At 50.0% G+C, this 16342-nt stretch overlaps 9 protein-coding genes across 9 annotated transcripts; 4 read left to right on the top strand and 5 right to left on the bottom strand.

Moving 5' to 3' along the window:
• Positions 1 to 646: 646 nt before the first annotated feature.
• Positions 647 to 1539, top strand: K460DRAFT_278661 (uncharacterized protein; the record flags this gene model as incomplete). The annotated part of the gene is made up of 2 exons (XM_040928274.1): positions 647 to 1389; positions 1434 to 1539. Coding segments are annotated over 2 exons (849 nt in total), but the record flags the coding sequence as incomplete, so codon positions are not given.
• A 321-nt stretch (positions 1540 to 1860) lies between these two features.
• Positions 1861 to 2875, bottom strand: K460DRAFT_365443 (uncharacterized protein). Its single transcript, XM_040933177.1, has 2 exons — positions 2429 to 2875; positions 1861 to 2379 (listed from the first exon to the last, which is right to left on the bottom strand). Exons 1-2 carry the CDS (start codon positions 2567 to 2569, stop codon positions 2221 to 2223), a joined length of 300 nt encoding a protein of 99 aa, XP_040792122.1. The 5' UTR covers positions 2570 to 2875; the 3' UTR covers positions 1861 to 2220.
• K460DRAFT_429092 (uncharacterized protein) lies at positions 2669 to 3417 on the top strand. Its single transcript, XM_040938306.1, has one exon. It carries the CDS (start codon positions 3125 to 3127, stop codon positions 3287 to 3289), a length of 165 nt encoding a protein of 54 aa, XP_040792121.1. The 5' UTR covers positions 2669 to 3124; the 3' UTR covers positions 3290 to 3417.
• A 480-nt stretch (positions 3418 to 3897) lies between these two features.
• K460DRAFT_429090 (uncharacterized protein) lies at positions 3898 to 4583 on the top strand (the record flags this gene model as incomplete). The annotated part of the gene is made up of 4 exons (XM_040938305.1): positions 3898 to 4142; positions 4245 to 4316; positions 4356 to 4501; positions 4548 to 4583. The coding sequence occupies exons 1-4, from the start codon at positions 3962 to 3964 to the stop codon at positions 4581 to 4583; spliced, it is 435 nt and encodes a 144-aa protein (XP_040792120.1). The 5' UTR covers positions 3898 to 3961.
• A 624-nt stretch (positions 4584 to 5207) lies between these two features.
• On the bottom strand, positions 5208 to 6435 carry K460DRAFT_365441 (class I glutamine amidotransferase-like protein). The gene has a single exon (XM_040933176.1). The coding sequence runs from the start codon at positions 6390 to 6392 to the stop codon at positions 5541 to 5543; it is 852 nt and encodes a 283-aa protein (XP_040792119.1). The 5' UTR covers positions 6393 to 6435; the 3' UTR covers positions 5208 to 5540.
• An 830-nt stretch (positions 6436 to 7265) lies between these two features.
• K460DRAFT_354388 (uncharacterized protein) lies at positions 7266 to 8375 on the top strand (the record flags this gene model as incomplete). Its single annotated transcript, XM_040931785.1, has 6 exons — positions 7266 to 7365; positions 7428 to 7524; positions 7637 to 7672; positions 7737 to 7798; positions 7989 to 8016; positions 8108 to 8375. 6 exons carry the CDS (start codon positions 7266 to 7268, stop codon positions 8373 to 8375), a joined length of 591 nt encoding a protein of 196 aa, XP_040792118.1.
• Positions 8376 to 8552: 177 nt separating this feature from the next.
• K460DRAFT_385329 (siderochrome-iron transporter Sit1) lies at positions 8553 to 12243 on the bottom strand (the record flags this gene model as incomplete). The annotated part of the gene is made up of 7 exons (XM_040935534.1): positions 11567 to 12243; positions 11441 to 11516; positions 11258 to 11393; positions 10747 to 11200; positions 10641 to 10698; positions 9888 to 10594; positions 8553 to 8597 (listed from the first exon to the last, which is right to left on the bottom strand). Exons 1-7 carry the CDS (start codon positions 11864 to 11866, stop codon positions 8553 to 8555), a joined length of 1776 nt encoding a protein of 591 aa, XP_040792117.1. The 5' UTR covers positions 11867 to 12243.
• A 186-nt stretch (positions 12244 to 12429) lies between these two features.
• K460DRAFT_365439 (uncharacterized protein) lies at positions 12430 to 14563 on the bottom strand. Its single transcript, XM_040933175.1, has 3 exons — positions 14242 to 14563; positions 13816 to 14190; positions 12430 to 13765 (listed from the first exon to the last, which is right to left on the bottom strand). Exons 1-3 carry the CDS (start codon positions 14348 to 14350, stop codon positions 12675 to 12677), a joined length of 1575 nt encoding a protein of 524 aa, XP_040792116.1. The 5' UTR covers positions 14351 to 14563; the 3' UTR covers positions 12430 to 12674.
• A 246-nt stretch (positions 14564 to 14809) lies between these two features.
• Positions 14810 to 16230, bottom strand: K460DRAFT_354385 (PEBP-like protein; the record flags this gene model as incomplete). Its single annotated transcript, XM_040931784.1, has 2 exons — positions 14810 to 15555; positions 15606 to 16230. The coding sequence occupies 2 exons, from the start codon at positions 16228 to 16230 to the stop codon at positions 14810 to 14812; spliced, it is 1371 nt and encodes a 456-aa protein (XP_040792115.1).
• Between the last annotated feature and the right edge of the window lie 112 nt (positions 16231 to 16342).

Below are 16342 nucleotides of genomic sequence, written 5' to 3'. Positions count from 1 at the left end.
ACTACTTTAATACTATATTAAAGTACTAAATATAGCACTTAAACTGTAATTTTATACTAAATTTTTTTACTATATTATATAATTTGCTCTAGCGTTAACTTTACTTTTATTTATAGAAATAATTTATATTATTAATATTAAAAACTATTTAATATAGTAGTATGCAGAAGTTAAGGCTATAGTTAGTTTATACTACTAGTATTAGGGCTTGCAGAAGTCCCTAACAATATAATACTCTCTAAAATTAAGTACTACTATAGTATCTAATAATATAATACTTTTAGGGGTTAGAGCTTATAAAAGTTTTTAATAATATAATACTCTTTAAAGTTAGAGTTTTAGTATTATAACTAGTTTAACTAAGCACTTAACTTAATTGTATAGTATATTAGCACTTGCGCAATATACTACTATAATATAGTATTCTAAAACTAGGTGCATGTACTAACTTTACCTTAATATATGCCCTATATTTAGAATCCTAATATAGTTAGTACTAATTTTAGTAGTGTCTTGGCAGAGTCCGCAGCTCGCCTGGGCGCGCAGCTCGCCCGTGTAATATGTTACTACCTTTGTAGGCGCAGCGGCTATGCAACCCCTCTTCTCTGCATAATAACTCCATCGCATACTGCATACATGGCTCAATATGCAGCGCATCCGCCTCTGTTCACCGCCGGTTCTTACTACCACAGAGCGCATTGATGCGTGGCTGCGCAACTCTGCAAATACCGAAAGCGACGCTGAAGCCGCCTTGCCGAACCCGCGCCCGTCCAAGCGCCGCCGACACAGCGACTTATGCCCATACCCCATGGAGCAATTACGTTCACAGAGCCCCTCCAAACGGCCCCGCGTCGAATGCGATGAGCCTATTACGCCCACCCAAAGCGCGTCGGTGGTGGGCAGCGTGACGAGCCTTACGGAGAAGACGACGCTCAGCATGCGCAGCAACGCCTCGCGATCATCTTCCCCGCAGCGCCAAATCACCCAGCTACGAACAGCACACCCGCCCATATCCTTCCACCCGCTGGCCGCAGCGGGCGAATGCGTCCCTACGGCTGTTGCGCCGCGTATTCGGACACTGCAGACTCGTCTCCGGCACCGACTGGAGAGGGAATACATTCCGGCTTGTCTGAGGGATGCGCTAGAGCGGGATCCAACGTACAAGGCGTCGCTGCTGTTCGATCCAATTGAGGACGCAGCGTATTATGACGAGGAAGAAGAAGCAGATGTTTCCCTAGTGCTAGATCGCGTCAAAGCGGTGTTTCAGGGGACCTATTTGTGCAAGGAGCACACTATGGATGAAAATGCGTGGTGCTTGCATGTTGTGACCCCGCTGCTCCAACTAGCTATCATCTTGTACGGTCGTGGGCGGTTCCGGCAGGAGAGCGTGTATGTTTCTCTCTCTCTACCATCTCTGCATACTAATAACATAGACAATCGCAATCTATCCAGCCTGCCTACCTCTCCACCCCCACCCCGACCGCCCCCATCCGCTCCAAGCCCAGCCCCGTCTTCCGCAAAACCGACTTCTGCCTCTCCTACTCACACCTCCACCCTCTGTATGCTAGCCTCTATAAGACCCTTCTCCACGCCCCTATTAGCCATACTACCGACACCTACACCGAAGCTGCCGCCCTCTTTACCGGCATCGAAGTTAAGTCCCCGTCGGGAAACCTTCAAGAAGCACAGCTGCAAATGAGCATCTGGATGGCGGCCAGTCTGCGCAAAAAAGCCGAGCTAGCATGGTTGGCCTTTGCGACTGATGCGCTCCCCCGTCGTCCTGATCACGGGGCTTTCATCGAGCCCGGCATCACCATCGTCGGCACAGAGCACAAGGTTTATTATGCGTACCTATCTGAACCTGACTCTGCCGACCTATCTCCAGATATATCGACAACCTGCGCCATCTCAATCCTCGGGAATGACACAAGTTTGCCCTCCCTCGACACCTCGTCTGTCCAGGGCGTTTTCCGCGTTGCGAGGCTATATGGCAATCTTATGGAGTATGCTGCCGACGAAGATGCGGAGACTGGGTATTGGGGTGCATTTTTAGGGCCAGTTTTAGAGAGTTTAGCACGTAGAGTGGGTGGGATGTAATAGAAGGTATAATCGCGAGTAAGGTAAGGTGAGATGGCAGTAAGGCAGTAAACGTATGTACCGAGTGCTCCTAAAAAGGCTAACGGGGTAGAGAGTATAATAATGCGCAGTTATAAAGCTATTCTAGCTACAAGGTAATGGGTTAAGAATACTTCCTTCAGGTATCGTAGATGTGAGAGGTCTTAGACATCCTTCATCAAGTGGTCTATCTTGATTGATAATACAGCGAAGGGCATAAAGCGTGGTAGACCTCGCAATCGCCCTCGGGGCGTTGAAGCTGTGGTAACCTTCCTCTGGTTCCTGTAAAGTCAAAATGTGCTAACTCTTCCAGGTTGATTGTAGTTGTAAGCTTGAAAGGGGTACCGTCATTCATGAAGTCGAGGGCGACAAGGGGCTTACTACTAGTCCGATTGTAAATACGCTTCATGAAGTCTCTCACACATGCTTCAGCGTTGGCAGTAACCGCATGCATATTAAAGTGTACAGTAGCCAGACCAGGCTCGGTTATGAAAACAGGAACAAGTGCTGCGCCTTTTGCGTTCGCTGACACTCGCTTCGGGTTATTGATGTTATCAGCAAGCTTGCGTGTTCCTGAACAATCCGGGTGCTGAGCAGGTCATGAAGCAAGACTTTTGTGACAAGTTCTTTATCAAAGACACTATCGCGAGCGAGATACTCTGACATGATCATGGCACCCTCTTCGTGCAACTCGACGCTACCGGTGGGCATCGAGCCAGCGAGGATGCCCCGAATCTCTTAATGATGACCCTTCGATGCCGTATAACATATAATGTTTTCGCCTGCATAATCAAATACCGGCGTTACACATGTTCTGTCAGGCAAATGCATTCCTCCTGAAATAGGATGTTTTGCTACGATAATATCCCCGGACCGCAGTTGGCCTTCGTATTTTCTGTGTTAGAACATAAGTGTCTGCTCCACAGAACTAAGATGCACGGTTTTTTTAATATTGACTAAGATACTACTAGTCTTCTGTAGTGCTAGTCCGATCTGCTCCGCGATACTCATGAAACGATGGGCCATGATTGAGAGCTCGACCGGGTGGACTGCTCTTGGTGTAGCTTCCGTCGTACTGCTAGCTTGTCCTGCAGCTCGGTCAAGCTCTGCTGCTCTAGAAAAGTTGCTTTTGATAGGGAAGCTACGCCGATTGTTTGAGTATCGTCAAGAATGATCGCAAGACCTTCAATAAGGTCACTCGGATTAATAGTCGAAAGATGGAACAATGGAGCTGTACCCTATCCGCTCTTAAAGAAGACTTGCACGTAATCAGAGATCTTCTTCGACGAAACTGCGACTGGCGGGCTTTAGGTGAGTTGATGGTCAAGGACAAATTCAGGTTCGACGGAAGGACTTCGAGCTGTCGCCCGTACCCGCGCGTTCTCTACCAAAACATCGCGGCCAGGCATGGTGAATGAAGATTGTTGCCTATGCTCAGCATTCAATGCATCCTCCCATGTTTCTTTCTCTGGCCTGCATATCATAAGAGTAGTGTCGGAATCATCATATCGCAAGCTCAGGCCTCTTTTGTTGTACCTCAACCAACCATGACTGGCCACATAAACTTGCAACTGGGATGGCCGTCGCTATCGCTTTTTCCCGCTTCGCTCCTTGAAAGTGTGTCCAGCGTCTTTATGTCCCCCAGGAAGACAACATCTTCCCTCATCTGCGGACCAGATGCCGGCTATGAGCCACTTCGAGGTAGCATCGCCAAATGGCTCACGTCCACCACGTGTGCGGTTCGTAACTTTGTTTTGATTGAATCTGTGTGAACAATGGCGCATTAGGCAACCTAGACAATGTGCTCGCTCGTTTTACAGATCCAGGCTAAACGCGCAACATCTGGATGGTCGAGCCATGCTACTTTCTTGCATGTCCAATCTTCATGGACAATGGCTTTGAGGGAATGATGAAAGGCGTGCCTGAGGACGATGAGGGGCTGGAGCTCGAATTCCTTCGACGAGGTCTGGAAGCGTTGAATAGAGATGCCGCATTCCACGTCCCAACACGAAAGATGGGGGACAAGTGTACGAAATTATACCGCCACGTTATATACTGCGTCCCGACATTTTCGAACCCCAGCACAAAGACCATTTCCTTAAGACGAAAGTAAGAACTCATACGTCTAGCGAGAGAATATGACGCCCTAGTAGTCATAGATGATGTCTACGAAGTCCTACGTTTAGCCAGTAGAATAGGATGTAAGCCTGATCAGCTCGGCCACGTAACACCACGCCTAGTCAATATCGATCGTACACTCGATGGCAGACTAAAGGATGACTGGGGCAACGCAATGCGCAATGGCTCCTTCTCAAAGATTATCGCGCTGGTCGTGGGAGTTGGTTGGGCTGAAGCGACTCCCGCATTCTGTCTTGGGCTTTCGCAGGTAGGCTCAATGCGGTCTGGGGGGTGACCTGCCTACATGTCCGCAGCACTCGCGCATGAGATGCTCAAGTTGGGGTTTTTAGAGATGCATTTGAAGGAGCATGTGATTCAAGTTTTTAGAGCGCGATACTACACCTTACTGAAATCCATTGACCAGCATCTTGTCCCTCTAAGAATGCAGATCTCTACTGGAAGTCATTGAAACAAACTAACGGCACACAAAACGGCCAGCAGGAGCCCGTTGAGCAGGTTGGAGGATGCTTCATCTGGGTTCTGCTGCCTGACGCTCTTGCGGGCAAGGGCGCTGCACTAGCGGCCATAGGACTTGACAAGTTCGACTTGAAGTTCGCGTACGGTGACATGATGCAAGTAAATAGAGACGCTATATCCGCGGAAATGGCAGCGAAGAGCTAAGAAGGATTTCAAAGCGCCTGCGCCCTAGTTGAGCTATCGCTGGTTTCTGTGAAAGTACTTTGACAGCGAAGAGCTATGGTCACGGCATCCGTCTGTCCTGGGCATGGACAAAAAAGAGATCGTTGAGGGTTTTCAGAGGCTCGCTGCGTTGGTTTCAGAAGCTCGCAACGAAGCTCACCCTTAGACAGCTAGGTGATGCAGATATTCGGACGCGTAACAACATCAAAACTATTTGACACAACCATGTCCGCTTGAGAACACCAAATTTAAGTTCCTAGCTTCTCAACGTACAGCGCCCCGAACGTCGCCTGGCTAGTCTTTATCAAACTTTACTCCAATATCGCAAGACACAACAAGCACCCCAAGACTTCGGCCATAGCCTTGGTATTGCTCCCCTAGTGAACCACATGGTACTCTACTTGACGACTGAAAGTAAGTACACCCAATCACGTGGATCGACGCTCTGCAACCAGGGACCAAGATTTAGGAGAGCATACAACGAGGAAGGAGAGCTTATTGTTCCTCCTGCAGACATCTTGGCGGTACATGACGGATCTACAGAAAATGTATAGGCTGCTCTACAAGAAGCATTCTTCGTATAACCATGATGTCCAAACCATCCACTTCTACTCCCCATAAGGCGGTGTAAGTAGTCCTCCAGTCATCTGACACTCTGGGGCATCCTTATTGGCAACGCCCCTCTCTAAGAAAAAGTCTAGCACCATTGCAGCAGCCACGTCCGCATCATCATCCGCATCCACAGCTTTCATCGCCTCGTCCAACGCTTCCGGTGCCCAGGCAGGGAAAAAGAACCTGACCGTCTCGCGATTCACGAATCTGTCAAACTCAAAATGACCCTGATACGTGAGGACGCGACCGGACTCGTACATGCCTTGCACCGAGCAATGTTCGGTACTCCCTAGTGTCATCCACGACTGTGGCAGGGTGTTTGGCGTGGGAATGACGACATGGTCGTGATGCACGAATTGAAGGCGTATCTTCTCCTGCAGCTGATGCTTCTTTCCAAACGTCTCGAGGAATCGTTTGTGTAGTGTGATTTCTTTCACTCCAATCTCATATCCTTTTGGATCAATCCCAACGCTCACGCCAAAATCTTTCAGTAAACTTTGGCATATCAACTGATGGCCAAAACAGCTGCCGAATATCTTGACCCGGGGATGATTCCGGTATACATCCAGAATAAAGTCGTCTAGTCTCCGTATCCACTCCACGTCATCGTACGCCGCATCTACGGCACCGCTTATGAGAATTGCGTCGTACTCTATCAACGACGGTGGATATTCGCCTCTTGTAACATCATAATCGGATGATTCGATTATCGTTTTTGGTACTTTCTGAGTAGCAGCGGCCGAAAGGAGACCGTGAAATATTCTGCCATAGGTGGGGGCTTTCTGGGCGTGGACGTTTGGGACGGGTAGGTCGGCGTTAAGCATACAGATGCGAACCGTCTGCACCATAATTTCGCAACAAGGGCAATAGGATGAGTCTCTAGGAGAATGGAGGGAATTTCTGATCAATGAAATTTACAACCTCCATGCCCTGGGTGTTGCTGCCGAACTCGGCCTCCACGTGACAGCCGTAGATAAGCGAGTTACCAAATCGATTCGTAATTCGCCCACTCTATGACTCTCAACAACGGATGCTAGTCCGAGAGGAAGCATGTCGGATATCTCAGGCATCGGGAAATCCCGTCGAATTGAGGGATGAAAGTGAGAAGCCGGGAGATCGCATATAGGACGGTGCCAATGTAGCGTTCACCTGCATCGTCCGCGAAGAATGCATTGCGCTACCGCAATGTGCCTCACAGGACTGGACCGCGACCATCATCAAGGTTCTCGTTGCACAAATCTACACCGGCCAATAGACCCCCGCGCATGTGACGGGCTTAGCGGAGCTTGGCGGCCCCAGATATAAACTCTAGCCTCACCACCATGGGGTCACGAGGATTCCCCACTTATATTTGCGGAGAGGCACGGCTGGGGACATCCAGTTTCCTACCAGCTCCACAGATTGCTCGGTCAATCAGACATCTCCAGTTCCAAGTACTTACGGAAGTATCTTATTTCACGACTTCTGGGAAGGAACGTCTGTTGAACAATTTATCGCGTTACTTCTGTTGAAATAAATCCCTAACCGGATTATTGGTATAAATTGAATAATCAGACCAAATAATTGACCTGAGTTTCACTTTACGCTACAGATGCGCAGTCTCCCATAGACATACCTTCGCAGCGCACCTTTACCAAACATATCCAGAGTGGATATTCTGCTTGTCGGTCAAATACTTGAAATCTGTGTCATTGTGCACTCTTCCACTTTTCACAGCGTCTATGCAGTCGCGCCGGCGATTTTCATTCCAGCAGTATGCAGCATACAAGCCAATCGTGATGATGGACAGGGGGTATGAAGCAAGTATCGCACCCATGCCGAGTGGGTACAGTGGCGCCTTTTTGGTTTTGAAGAATTACTGTGCGATGATGTTACTCACACAGTAAGGGATAAAAATCAGCGCAATGACAGTGACTTTCTTCGTATGGCCAGTGGTACCGGCGGTGGTGATGCTGAGCGCAACGAGATAAGTTCTAAGAGGTAAAAGTATGAGCAATACAAAGCAGCGAGCCGTCCGTTAGAGTTGTCAAGTGAGAGTGCGGAGAGCAAGACTGCTGAGATCATGCCAACGAAGATACCAAGTAATACCCAGGTTGTGCGACATTGCTTCTGGGGCAAATACTTCAAGGTAAGAAAGACGCCGCCGTTGCATAGGTACGAGGCTACGGCTTGCGTAATGCCGGTTCCCATAGTGAGAAGCGTCGAGCGTTGAACAGTGTAGCCCTATCCACTGATAATGAGCGGGGTGAAATTCGTGAGTCCACCGCTGTTGGATATACTAATCCAAACGTGGAAGAGGGATTTAAGCCATGTCTTCGGGCCGAGGAACTCTTCAATCACCTGCTCTTTCTTAAATGTCTTATTTTCCACGCCTGTCTGATCTCTTCGGATATTGTCAATAACAATTGCTTTCTGTCGTTCAGTGACAAACTTTACTTTGACAGGATTATCAAGCAGGAAGAAACCGATTACGTATGACTATATAATAGTCCTACCGCATTATAAGTGCCGAGACACTGTTGTTGTGTCGTTGTGATACTAATCATAGCAAATTTATTACAAGTGTAGTCGATGAAAGGGATCATGAGTATGTCCAGGGTGCTACGAAGAAGGTCGAGCCGTTGCAGAAGTATCTGCAGGCAGCGCAGGCAGCGCAGGCTGAGGGCGAGGACCTCAAGGCTGCAAGGGACGATTGGAAAGGCAAAGCTGGCATTTCGACGTTTCAAGAAGCTGTCAAGGTCGTTGCTTCGAAAGATGAGTTCACAGCGTACAAGGCGGGGCTGTCCAAGCAGAGGTTTAATTCTCCTGTACTCCCGCCGCGAGATCGCTAGTAAAACCGTGAAGTAAAAAGTCTTTTTCGACTAGGAACTCCCCCGGTCAGCAATGGGTCAACAGATGTTCGCAGGCAGTGTGAAGGTCATTTTAGAACTTGCACTAGCCGTCGCGCCGCTCGGTGACGTGACCTAGGCACGTATGGATTCTCCCAACTAGGATGACATCGTCGAATTTCACTCCAAAGTACGCGAAGTGCACCCCGACCGCCTCTTCCCTTTCTGCTACACCGGTGACTTCGTTCTAAACACCGTCTTATTAACTCATATTAGGCAAGCCTGCCAACGTAAACCTCGGGTGCGCAACGGCGAACATTTGCTTACCATGCGGCCTGCCCAGCGCCTGTTTTGACAGTGTTGGAGAGCTGCATCTAGATGGACGACAGGAAGCCCACAGTAGACACCTGCAGACGGCTGAAGACACAACAAAGGAGAAATATGAGACGAGCATCTATGCAAAGACGAATAGGACGTTAGGCTAACGAAACAAAGGACCGCTCCTCCTTTACCGATACAAATCCTCCACTCCCAGCTCTTTACACGAAATACCGAACAGACGTACACGAAAGGCAGACCAGCTTTGAAGGCAAGGAGATAAGAACATGAGCGACCATACTTGTCAAGAACGTTACTTGCGCGAGCGCGTGTCTCCACACTATATCCGTTGTGCGCCGAGGACAGAGGAGTTGTTTTACTCTGTTGACGTCGTCAACAGCTCGTGCATATTGAGTTTCGTACGCGCCGGTCACCACAAAGCTTGCTCGAACAACGGTTAATAATTGTTAAAGCCGATGAGAGGCCCTTCATCAGTAGTTCCACCCAGCGGAGCTCTAGGAAGTAGCATGTTGACATCGAATCCGGTTCAGCGCTTTGCCGTCACAATTGAAAGAGTCTGTCGAGCTTGAAACCCTGTCTTTCTCGGTCCGTCGCGATTTGGGGTGTTCGGAAGACAACAGGATTGATTACCGGTACTCAGATATGACAAATTGCAGCGCGAGACAAACGCCCTTCCACTGCAACACTACACCCGCAACTTCAAAACTACCTTATATATGCGCATGTTTGGTGCATGACCTCAATACCCTTAAAGACAGCCGGTCAAACTGAAACAAATAAATAATTTAGAGGTGAACAGCCGTACGACGACAACGGAGAATAGCAATCTATCACACATCTGGGTTTTTGCAGGATGCATCGACTTGGATAGAGTAGTTTTGAGATAACATTTGCGCTTGAGTCGGTACGATATGTCGGACACCTCGCCGGTCAAATGCGTCGTCGCAGTTTTATCTCATGCCCGCCTTATCAAGTATTTGCAACCCCTAAACACTTCGAAGTCTCCAAAACGCCGAGTCACGTCCCCGATACCATGCCAATCATGTTGTGACTATCTGTCCACTTCGTAGAGATCCATCATTCCACCATATCGACAGTGGGTGATCACTTCTTCCAAAAAGCCCAAGACTTCTTGTTCCCGTCGTTAACTACCTCATGCCTCTCGTTCATATTGACCATTTCGATAGGCTCGGCTTCCGCATCCTCCCTCGACTGTGTGTCAGGAAGCCTAGGGTCTCGGATGACGCAGGACAATAAAATGAGTGCCACGCAGAGGAAAGCACCCACGATGCAGAGTAGACGCTGAACGTGCTTGAATGCATCGTCGACGGCGTCACGCTCTGGCGTGCCTGTGTGAAAGTGCGCAATCATTTCAAGTGGAGCAGTGTACCACTGTAATGCTAGCGTCTGATTGCCGCCGAGAAGTTGCTCGAGTTTTCGAGGAAGAATCTGTGTCCAGATAGCCCCAGAGACTGCATTGCCAAGTGCAGCACCCACGCTATAAATTGCAAAGTAAAGTCCTATTACGACTGCAACGTGTTCGTGCCTTGTTGCGGCCTGAATGCTGACCAGTGTTGGATAGGGAAACAAACCACCTCCAACACCAAGAATCACTTGAGCAGCGATGATACCAGTGTGGTGGGACGAGTCGGTTGTGCTACCCCTGTAGCGGATCATGAGTCCAAAAGCCACGAGAAAGAGGAAGGTGCCGAGCATAACAATCGGTTTGAGTCGGCGAACCTTGTAGATAAGCAGGCCAGCCAGGATACCGGTTGCCACCGAGACGAAGTTGTATAGTGCTACGATTCGAGCGGCAGATTCGACGCTCTCGTTGAAGGCGACTAGGAGTACAGTATAGAGATAGTCTGCTTGACAAGCCCATGCTGTTCAAAGTTAGCATGATATGTGTGATGAGAGTGAAAGACTGACCAAAGTTCAGATGCAGAGCGATGCCCAATGCTCCCCAGACGGCGCGGTCCTTAAGGAGCTAATGTATGTTAGCTATTGAGAAGAGTAGGCTAGGCAGCTGACTTACGTGAAAGGGGACCATGGGGTAAGGAGCCTTAGTCTCCCACCAAATGAAGATGGGGATTGAAGCTACTCCAAGGGCGATTGGCACGATGATCTTCGCCTCACCCCAGTGGGCCTGCCTGCCGCCAGCTAGGGTGAGCGGTGTAAGTGTATGCCCTAGGATACTAGTCACGAGAAAGATGCCGATAACATCCAGCTGCCAGAACAAGACCTTCATCAGCGCCCAACCGCCATACTGTTGATATGGAGTCTTGATATTCTTCAGGCTGCCTGCTTTTTTCGCTTTGCGCTCGACCCATGAAAAAGCTAGGATAAGAGGCAAGGCGCAGACGGCATATATGGCTGCCCACATGCCGATAGCCCAGCGCCAATTCGAGGTGGCAAGGACCTTTGTCGACATTTCGGGCGCAAACCAGGGGATAATAAGGAAGCAACAGGGAGGGATGTATGAGAAGAATCTAGATCCGTAGTTAGCGCATATCCAGCGGTTTCTCTTCAAGAAGAACGCTACATACACTCGCGAACGCAAGGAGGTTGTATCTGCGACGATAATCTCCAGGAGCAGAACAACGAGACTGTATCCGACCTGCCATATTAAACCGCCAAAGGCGAACATTGGGATGCTGTCGCAAGTCGCTTGGATGATGGTACCTATACAGCATCAGTTGAGTCGAAGGCTATGCACATACAAAACTTACCAGTGATGTAAAACAAGACGGAGATGATGAACAACTCCTTGCGACCGAAGATATCCGCAACCTTAGCTGCGCCGGGCTAGTTGACCACGTCAAACATTGGACTGCATTTGATGAGGAACCACATACCTGAGCGGCAACGGAAATGACACCTTTCACCACGTTGACCATACTCAGCAACGCGTGTCCTTTGAGCTTGGACGTAGCTGTGGTCGAGTAGCTGAGTCGTAGAACGAAGTCTAGGCTGTACGCAAAGGCAACCAAGAAGATGCTGAGGAAGATGCAGACACGATTGGCGAACGTGACATGTGAGGCAATCGCTTCCACCCGAGCGACACCAGAAGACTTGAAGCCAATTGGCGAACTACCGTCCCGCTCTTCGTCGCTGCAACGCGGCGGAATCGTCACCTTCTCGTCGTCGTCGGACATGGTGAACTTGCTGTGATAGAGCTTGAGGTGGCAGCGATGGGACTGATTATGAACGAAGTCTGTAGCAACCAAAGTTGAAACGGTAGCGGAGAGCAGCGCACGAGCGTGGTAGCGGCGTGGAGAGAAAATTGGATGGACGAGCAGTGTCCCGGGTGCAATTACACAACCACGCCAAGGCGCGTTGCAGGTTGGTCACGCCGACAGGGAAGGAGGGCGGCGCCCAGGTTGCAGAGAGGCCTAGCGGGGGTGAAAGCGTCGTGACCTCGACTTCGAGCAGCCCTATGCTCTTTCTGTTGTCCAATGAAACGCGTCGTCTAGCAGATATAGTCGCGGTTCACTTTCACCTCACCGTTATCAAAGCACTTTGTAGTAACGTGTTCGCTCCACGGCTTGCCCTGGGCTTGCACCTCGAATGGCGAACTAGAGGAACAGCCTTTATGATGTCACTCTCACCCATTATACTAGTTCCTGGGGGCACTTGGTGAACGCCATAGTCAGGTGGTGGACCATCTGGGGAGTCCTCGGCAGTGCTACATTGATATTAGACGACTAAGTAAAGCCCAAGCCAGTCATTGCATCCTCAAGGTATAGTAATGCTTGAAAGCACGCCTTTGTAGGCGGAGGCGTCGCAGGATGGGGACACTACGCATGACTGAAGGCATCCCGTTCGGCTGAGTGAACTGGTATTCACGAGAGCTCACAGACAGTTCACAATTTGGATAGTAGGCGCGGAGACCACCGTGTATTAGCATGCCTCAATTATACCTCCTTCAATGAGTTGTAAATAATCTGAACTCCAAGATGGCACTCACCAACTACCTTCTTTCGCAAGAACATCCCATCCAATGAGTCGCCACACCTCATGCTTATACCAATCTTCCACATCTTTGTCGTCGACCTTAGCAACTCTCGGCAGTGAAGCGAGCCGAAAAGCAGGTGTTGGTTTCGTAAGAACATCGAGAAATTCATCATCCCCGTTGGTTCCGTACATGCAACACACGAGAGTCCGTTGAAGGCGATCCTTTGCAATCGGACTTAGCCGGGACCTCGAGGCATTCGGCGGATTTTTCAAACTCAACGTGCAGTTAGGGTGGTTGACGTTCTTGGTTTCTCGGCCCGTTTGGAGATTCATATGGTGAGGAGCCAATCCCATAGCCCTTTCCAATATCAAAACGAGTGCTTTTAACTCCAATCGAATGGCGAGTGCTTCTCTCTCGCGCTTCGAAGTATCGGCTGCATTGTGAGGCTCTGGTATGGATACAATGTTGCCTTCAACCGTAGTGCTGCGGTGTCGCCCGAACGTGCAGTAGTAAAGTCGCTTTCCAATCCGTTCGAAAAGCATGAAAATAAAGCCATCGAATATCTTCTGATGAGTGGAATCTGTCCTTTCGAGAAACCCAAGGAAGCTGCTCAGAAGATGTGCCACCGCTCGCGCTGGGACAGACTCATGGGCAACAGTTACGGGTGCTTTGCCTTTGCCTTTCTTCGGTTGAACTGGCTGCGACACGATCTGTCGGGATGATTCACGAGCTGACGTTTCGATTGACGTGAGTCCTGATTTGAACGTGTTTGCCAGCTCACATATTACTAAACTGGGCAGCCGCTGGTCCGTACCACAGCCAGCCAGCTTACCAGTGCCGACAAGTATTGACATGAAAGCTCGTGCACATATCGACAATGCAATAGAGAAGTCGGTTCTGTCTTGATCCAAAGATGCGGTTCCTGGTGTTGTTCGCCCCTGGCGTGTGAGTTGCTCATGGTTGCTTGCAACGAGACAAATGACCTTGCCAAGCACCGAAGAAGTACGAACAAGACTAAGGCAGAGAGGCTCGGCATCCGGCTTCGCCACTCTACACAGGTTATGTGTAATGAACAAAGCCTCCGTGAGACTCTTGCCATCTGGTTGCACTTCATTAGCTGGATCAGTTGAGGGTCACCGCGGTTCCCACCTTTTCCTAATCCGTCGAGAAAATCTTTATCATTCTCGATCGTGTCTTGAGCTTCAGCGCCGAGTTGCTGAGGTGTCTTTGATCGTGGTGGTTTAGGTCGCTTTTGTGGTCTGGCTGGTGGAACTGCTGGTGCTTTGCGTTTCGAAGCGCGCGGAGCGACATTGATGTCAGGAGTGTCGGCGCTCGCCTGACTTGAGAGCAGCTCGTTGGATCGCTCAAGTTTAATGTTGATGCTTCTCAGTTGATCGCAATCGTCTTGCGCCCGCCTGCATTGCTCCTGCCAATATGCGACAAGGTCGAGGTAATGATCCGGCTCGTCGGCATCAGCGGGGTTTTGTCCGCGTCTCACCTGAGCACGCAGCTGGAGGACGTACTCTAGGATGATCAGTATCTGCATTGATTGAAATTGGATGTACGCGTACTAACCCCGCACTGGTATCTTGGATGGCTTCGATTGGATGATTACGATAGCTAAAGCAGCTTGCTCCCAAGATGGAACAAGGACAGGTGGAGGTGACGGTGTGCTCGGTGCCATAGACGGCGAGACGAACGGAAAGTATGCTGCAGAGTGGGTGCTGAAAGATGTGAAAGATGGCTCGTGGGAAGCAAAATGAAGGAAGAGAACAAGGAGTGACTGGTGTCTAATCCGGCAATGCTCTACCTAGGGAGTGTCGCATGCGATATCAGGGCTGGGCTGATAAGAAAGGATATGGAATGGACAGAAAATAAGGGTTTTGGTAAGCTCGTTGAATCGCAAGGCGGTCCGGCAAGGAAGGTGGGGAGTGGGTACAGTCGGAAGGAACGACCACCAAGCAACACAACATGCCTACATTGGCAAGGGGCCATGCAATGGACTGGCGCGGTGCTCAGAATACTATTTATTTGTTTCAGCGCCGAACAGTATAATACATTTGAAAGGTCTTGAACATATGGTACATCCAACATGATACTGACAGCATGCGCTCCCTGTGAAGGGTCCGATCTTACGACTTCCTCACCGCATTCGTTCAATCCGTCGCTTGTGGGGCAATGGCTCGACCCTCTTCCTCTTCAACTCGACATTGATCTGGTCTTTGAAACCAGCGCGTTCCATTACGCCTGCCATACTCTCATCCCACTTCGTCCTGAACAACGTAGCAGTAATCGGGTTCAGCTTGTGCGAGTCGACAAAGCTTCGCAGGTTGAATTTGTTGCGCTTCGTCTTGCTAAGCCTGGCAATATCGAGAGATTTCGCCTCACTCTGCTCCAGGACGAAGATTGCCAAACGGTGGTATGGTGCACCTTTATGCGCCCATGGAGCAATCCATGGTACACTAATCTTCTTCGCAGCTGGGTCCTCAATCTTCTGGTCCTCTTGCGCGATGCGCTGAAGTGGTATGGAAGTCTGCGTGGGCGAAATCGAGATGTTGGAAGCAATCAAGTGGCAGCGATAGGTGAAGCTATCCGTCTCAGGTACAGGCACATCGCCGTCTACCACAACTACGGTAACCAGCTTCTCTCCGGGTGTGAAGGTCTGAACATTGAGTCGGGGCATCTTTTCGCTGATGGCTGAGTCTACAAAATCGCCGGGGGCCACAGGTTTTCGTCCAAAGCCAAGGTCAATGTCTGCGACGAGATCGATCGTGGGAAGGAAGTCGGGAACGACGTCCAGTTGGGTGATACGCTGCTCGAGCACGAGGCGCTTGTACTTTCGCCATTTCTCATCGGCCAGGTAGCGGTAGATGGGCTTATTCATGTCGCCTACATTATGATTAGCCTCCCTCTATAGAACGTCTGTGGATGCAGCCTACCTTGTCCATCCTCGAACTTCCGCTTGACTACTGGGTCGTTAATGTCCGCTAAGATGACTAGCTCATTCAGATGCTTTCTCATGCTCCTAATGCGGGCCTCCTTCGCCAGGAGACCGCCGCTCACGGCCGGGTCCTGTTCTACCAAGTTCTTTATCCTAATTTGTTGCGTCTCGATTTCCTTAAGCTTCTCCTGCCTATCTTCCAACAGAAACCTTCTGGCCTCCTGGAAGCATTGGTATGGAAGCTGTTCAAAGGGCACCTCGGTGGCCTGTTGTATTGTAGAGCGTCGAAGGACAGCACGACGACGGCGGGATCCAACGGGCTGGAGGTGCTCCCTTCGAAGCAGTCGGCGCTCCTGTTTCTTATTCTCCACCATTTGGGGGTCGAGGGTTCCCCATTTCTGCATGTATTCAGGAGTCTCTTGGGGAGCACTGATCTGAGTAGAATCTGTCGGCGGGTCTGAAGGAGGCGGCGGTAGAGGAGTCGAAGACTGTGTCTGCAGATCCTCACGAGCTGTTGTAGATGACGAGAGCAGGCGCCGAGGCGTGACATTGGCGCCAGAAACCTGTTGCACGCATCGTAGACACGCGCTGAATTGCCGTATCGACAGCGTGACGGAAACCATGGCGCGCGATGGGGATGCTGTTGCTGTGCAGGGAACGATCGATGGGCTGCATTGGAAAATGATGAAGTGCACGGGCCGCGGCTTCTTTTCTGAGAAACCTCCGCGCGACCTC

This window comes from Cucurbitaria berberidis, assembly GCF_010015615.1.
Source record: "Cucurbitaria berberidis CBS 394.84 unplaced genomic scaffold K460scaffold_2, whole genome shotgun sequence".
Lineage (NCBI taxonomy): Eukaryota > Fungi > Ascomycota > Dothideomycetes > Pleosporales > Cucurbitariaceae > Cucurbitaria > Cucurbitaria berberidis.
This window is presented reverse-complemented; position numbering and strand designations above follow the sequence as displayed.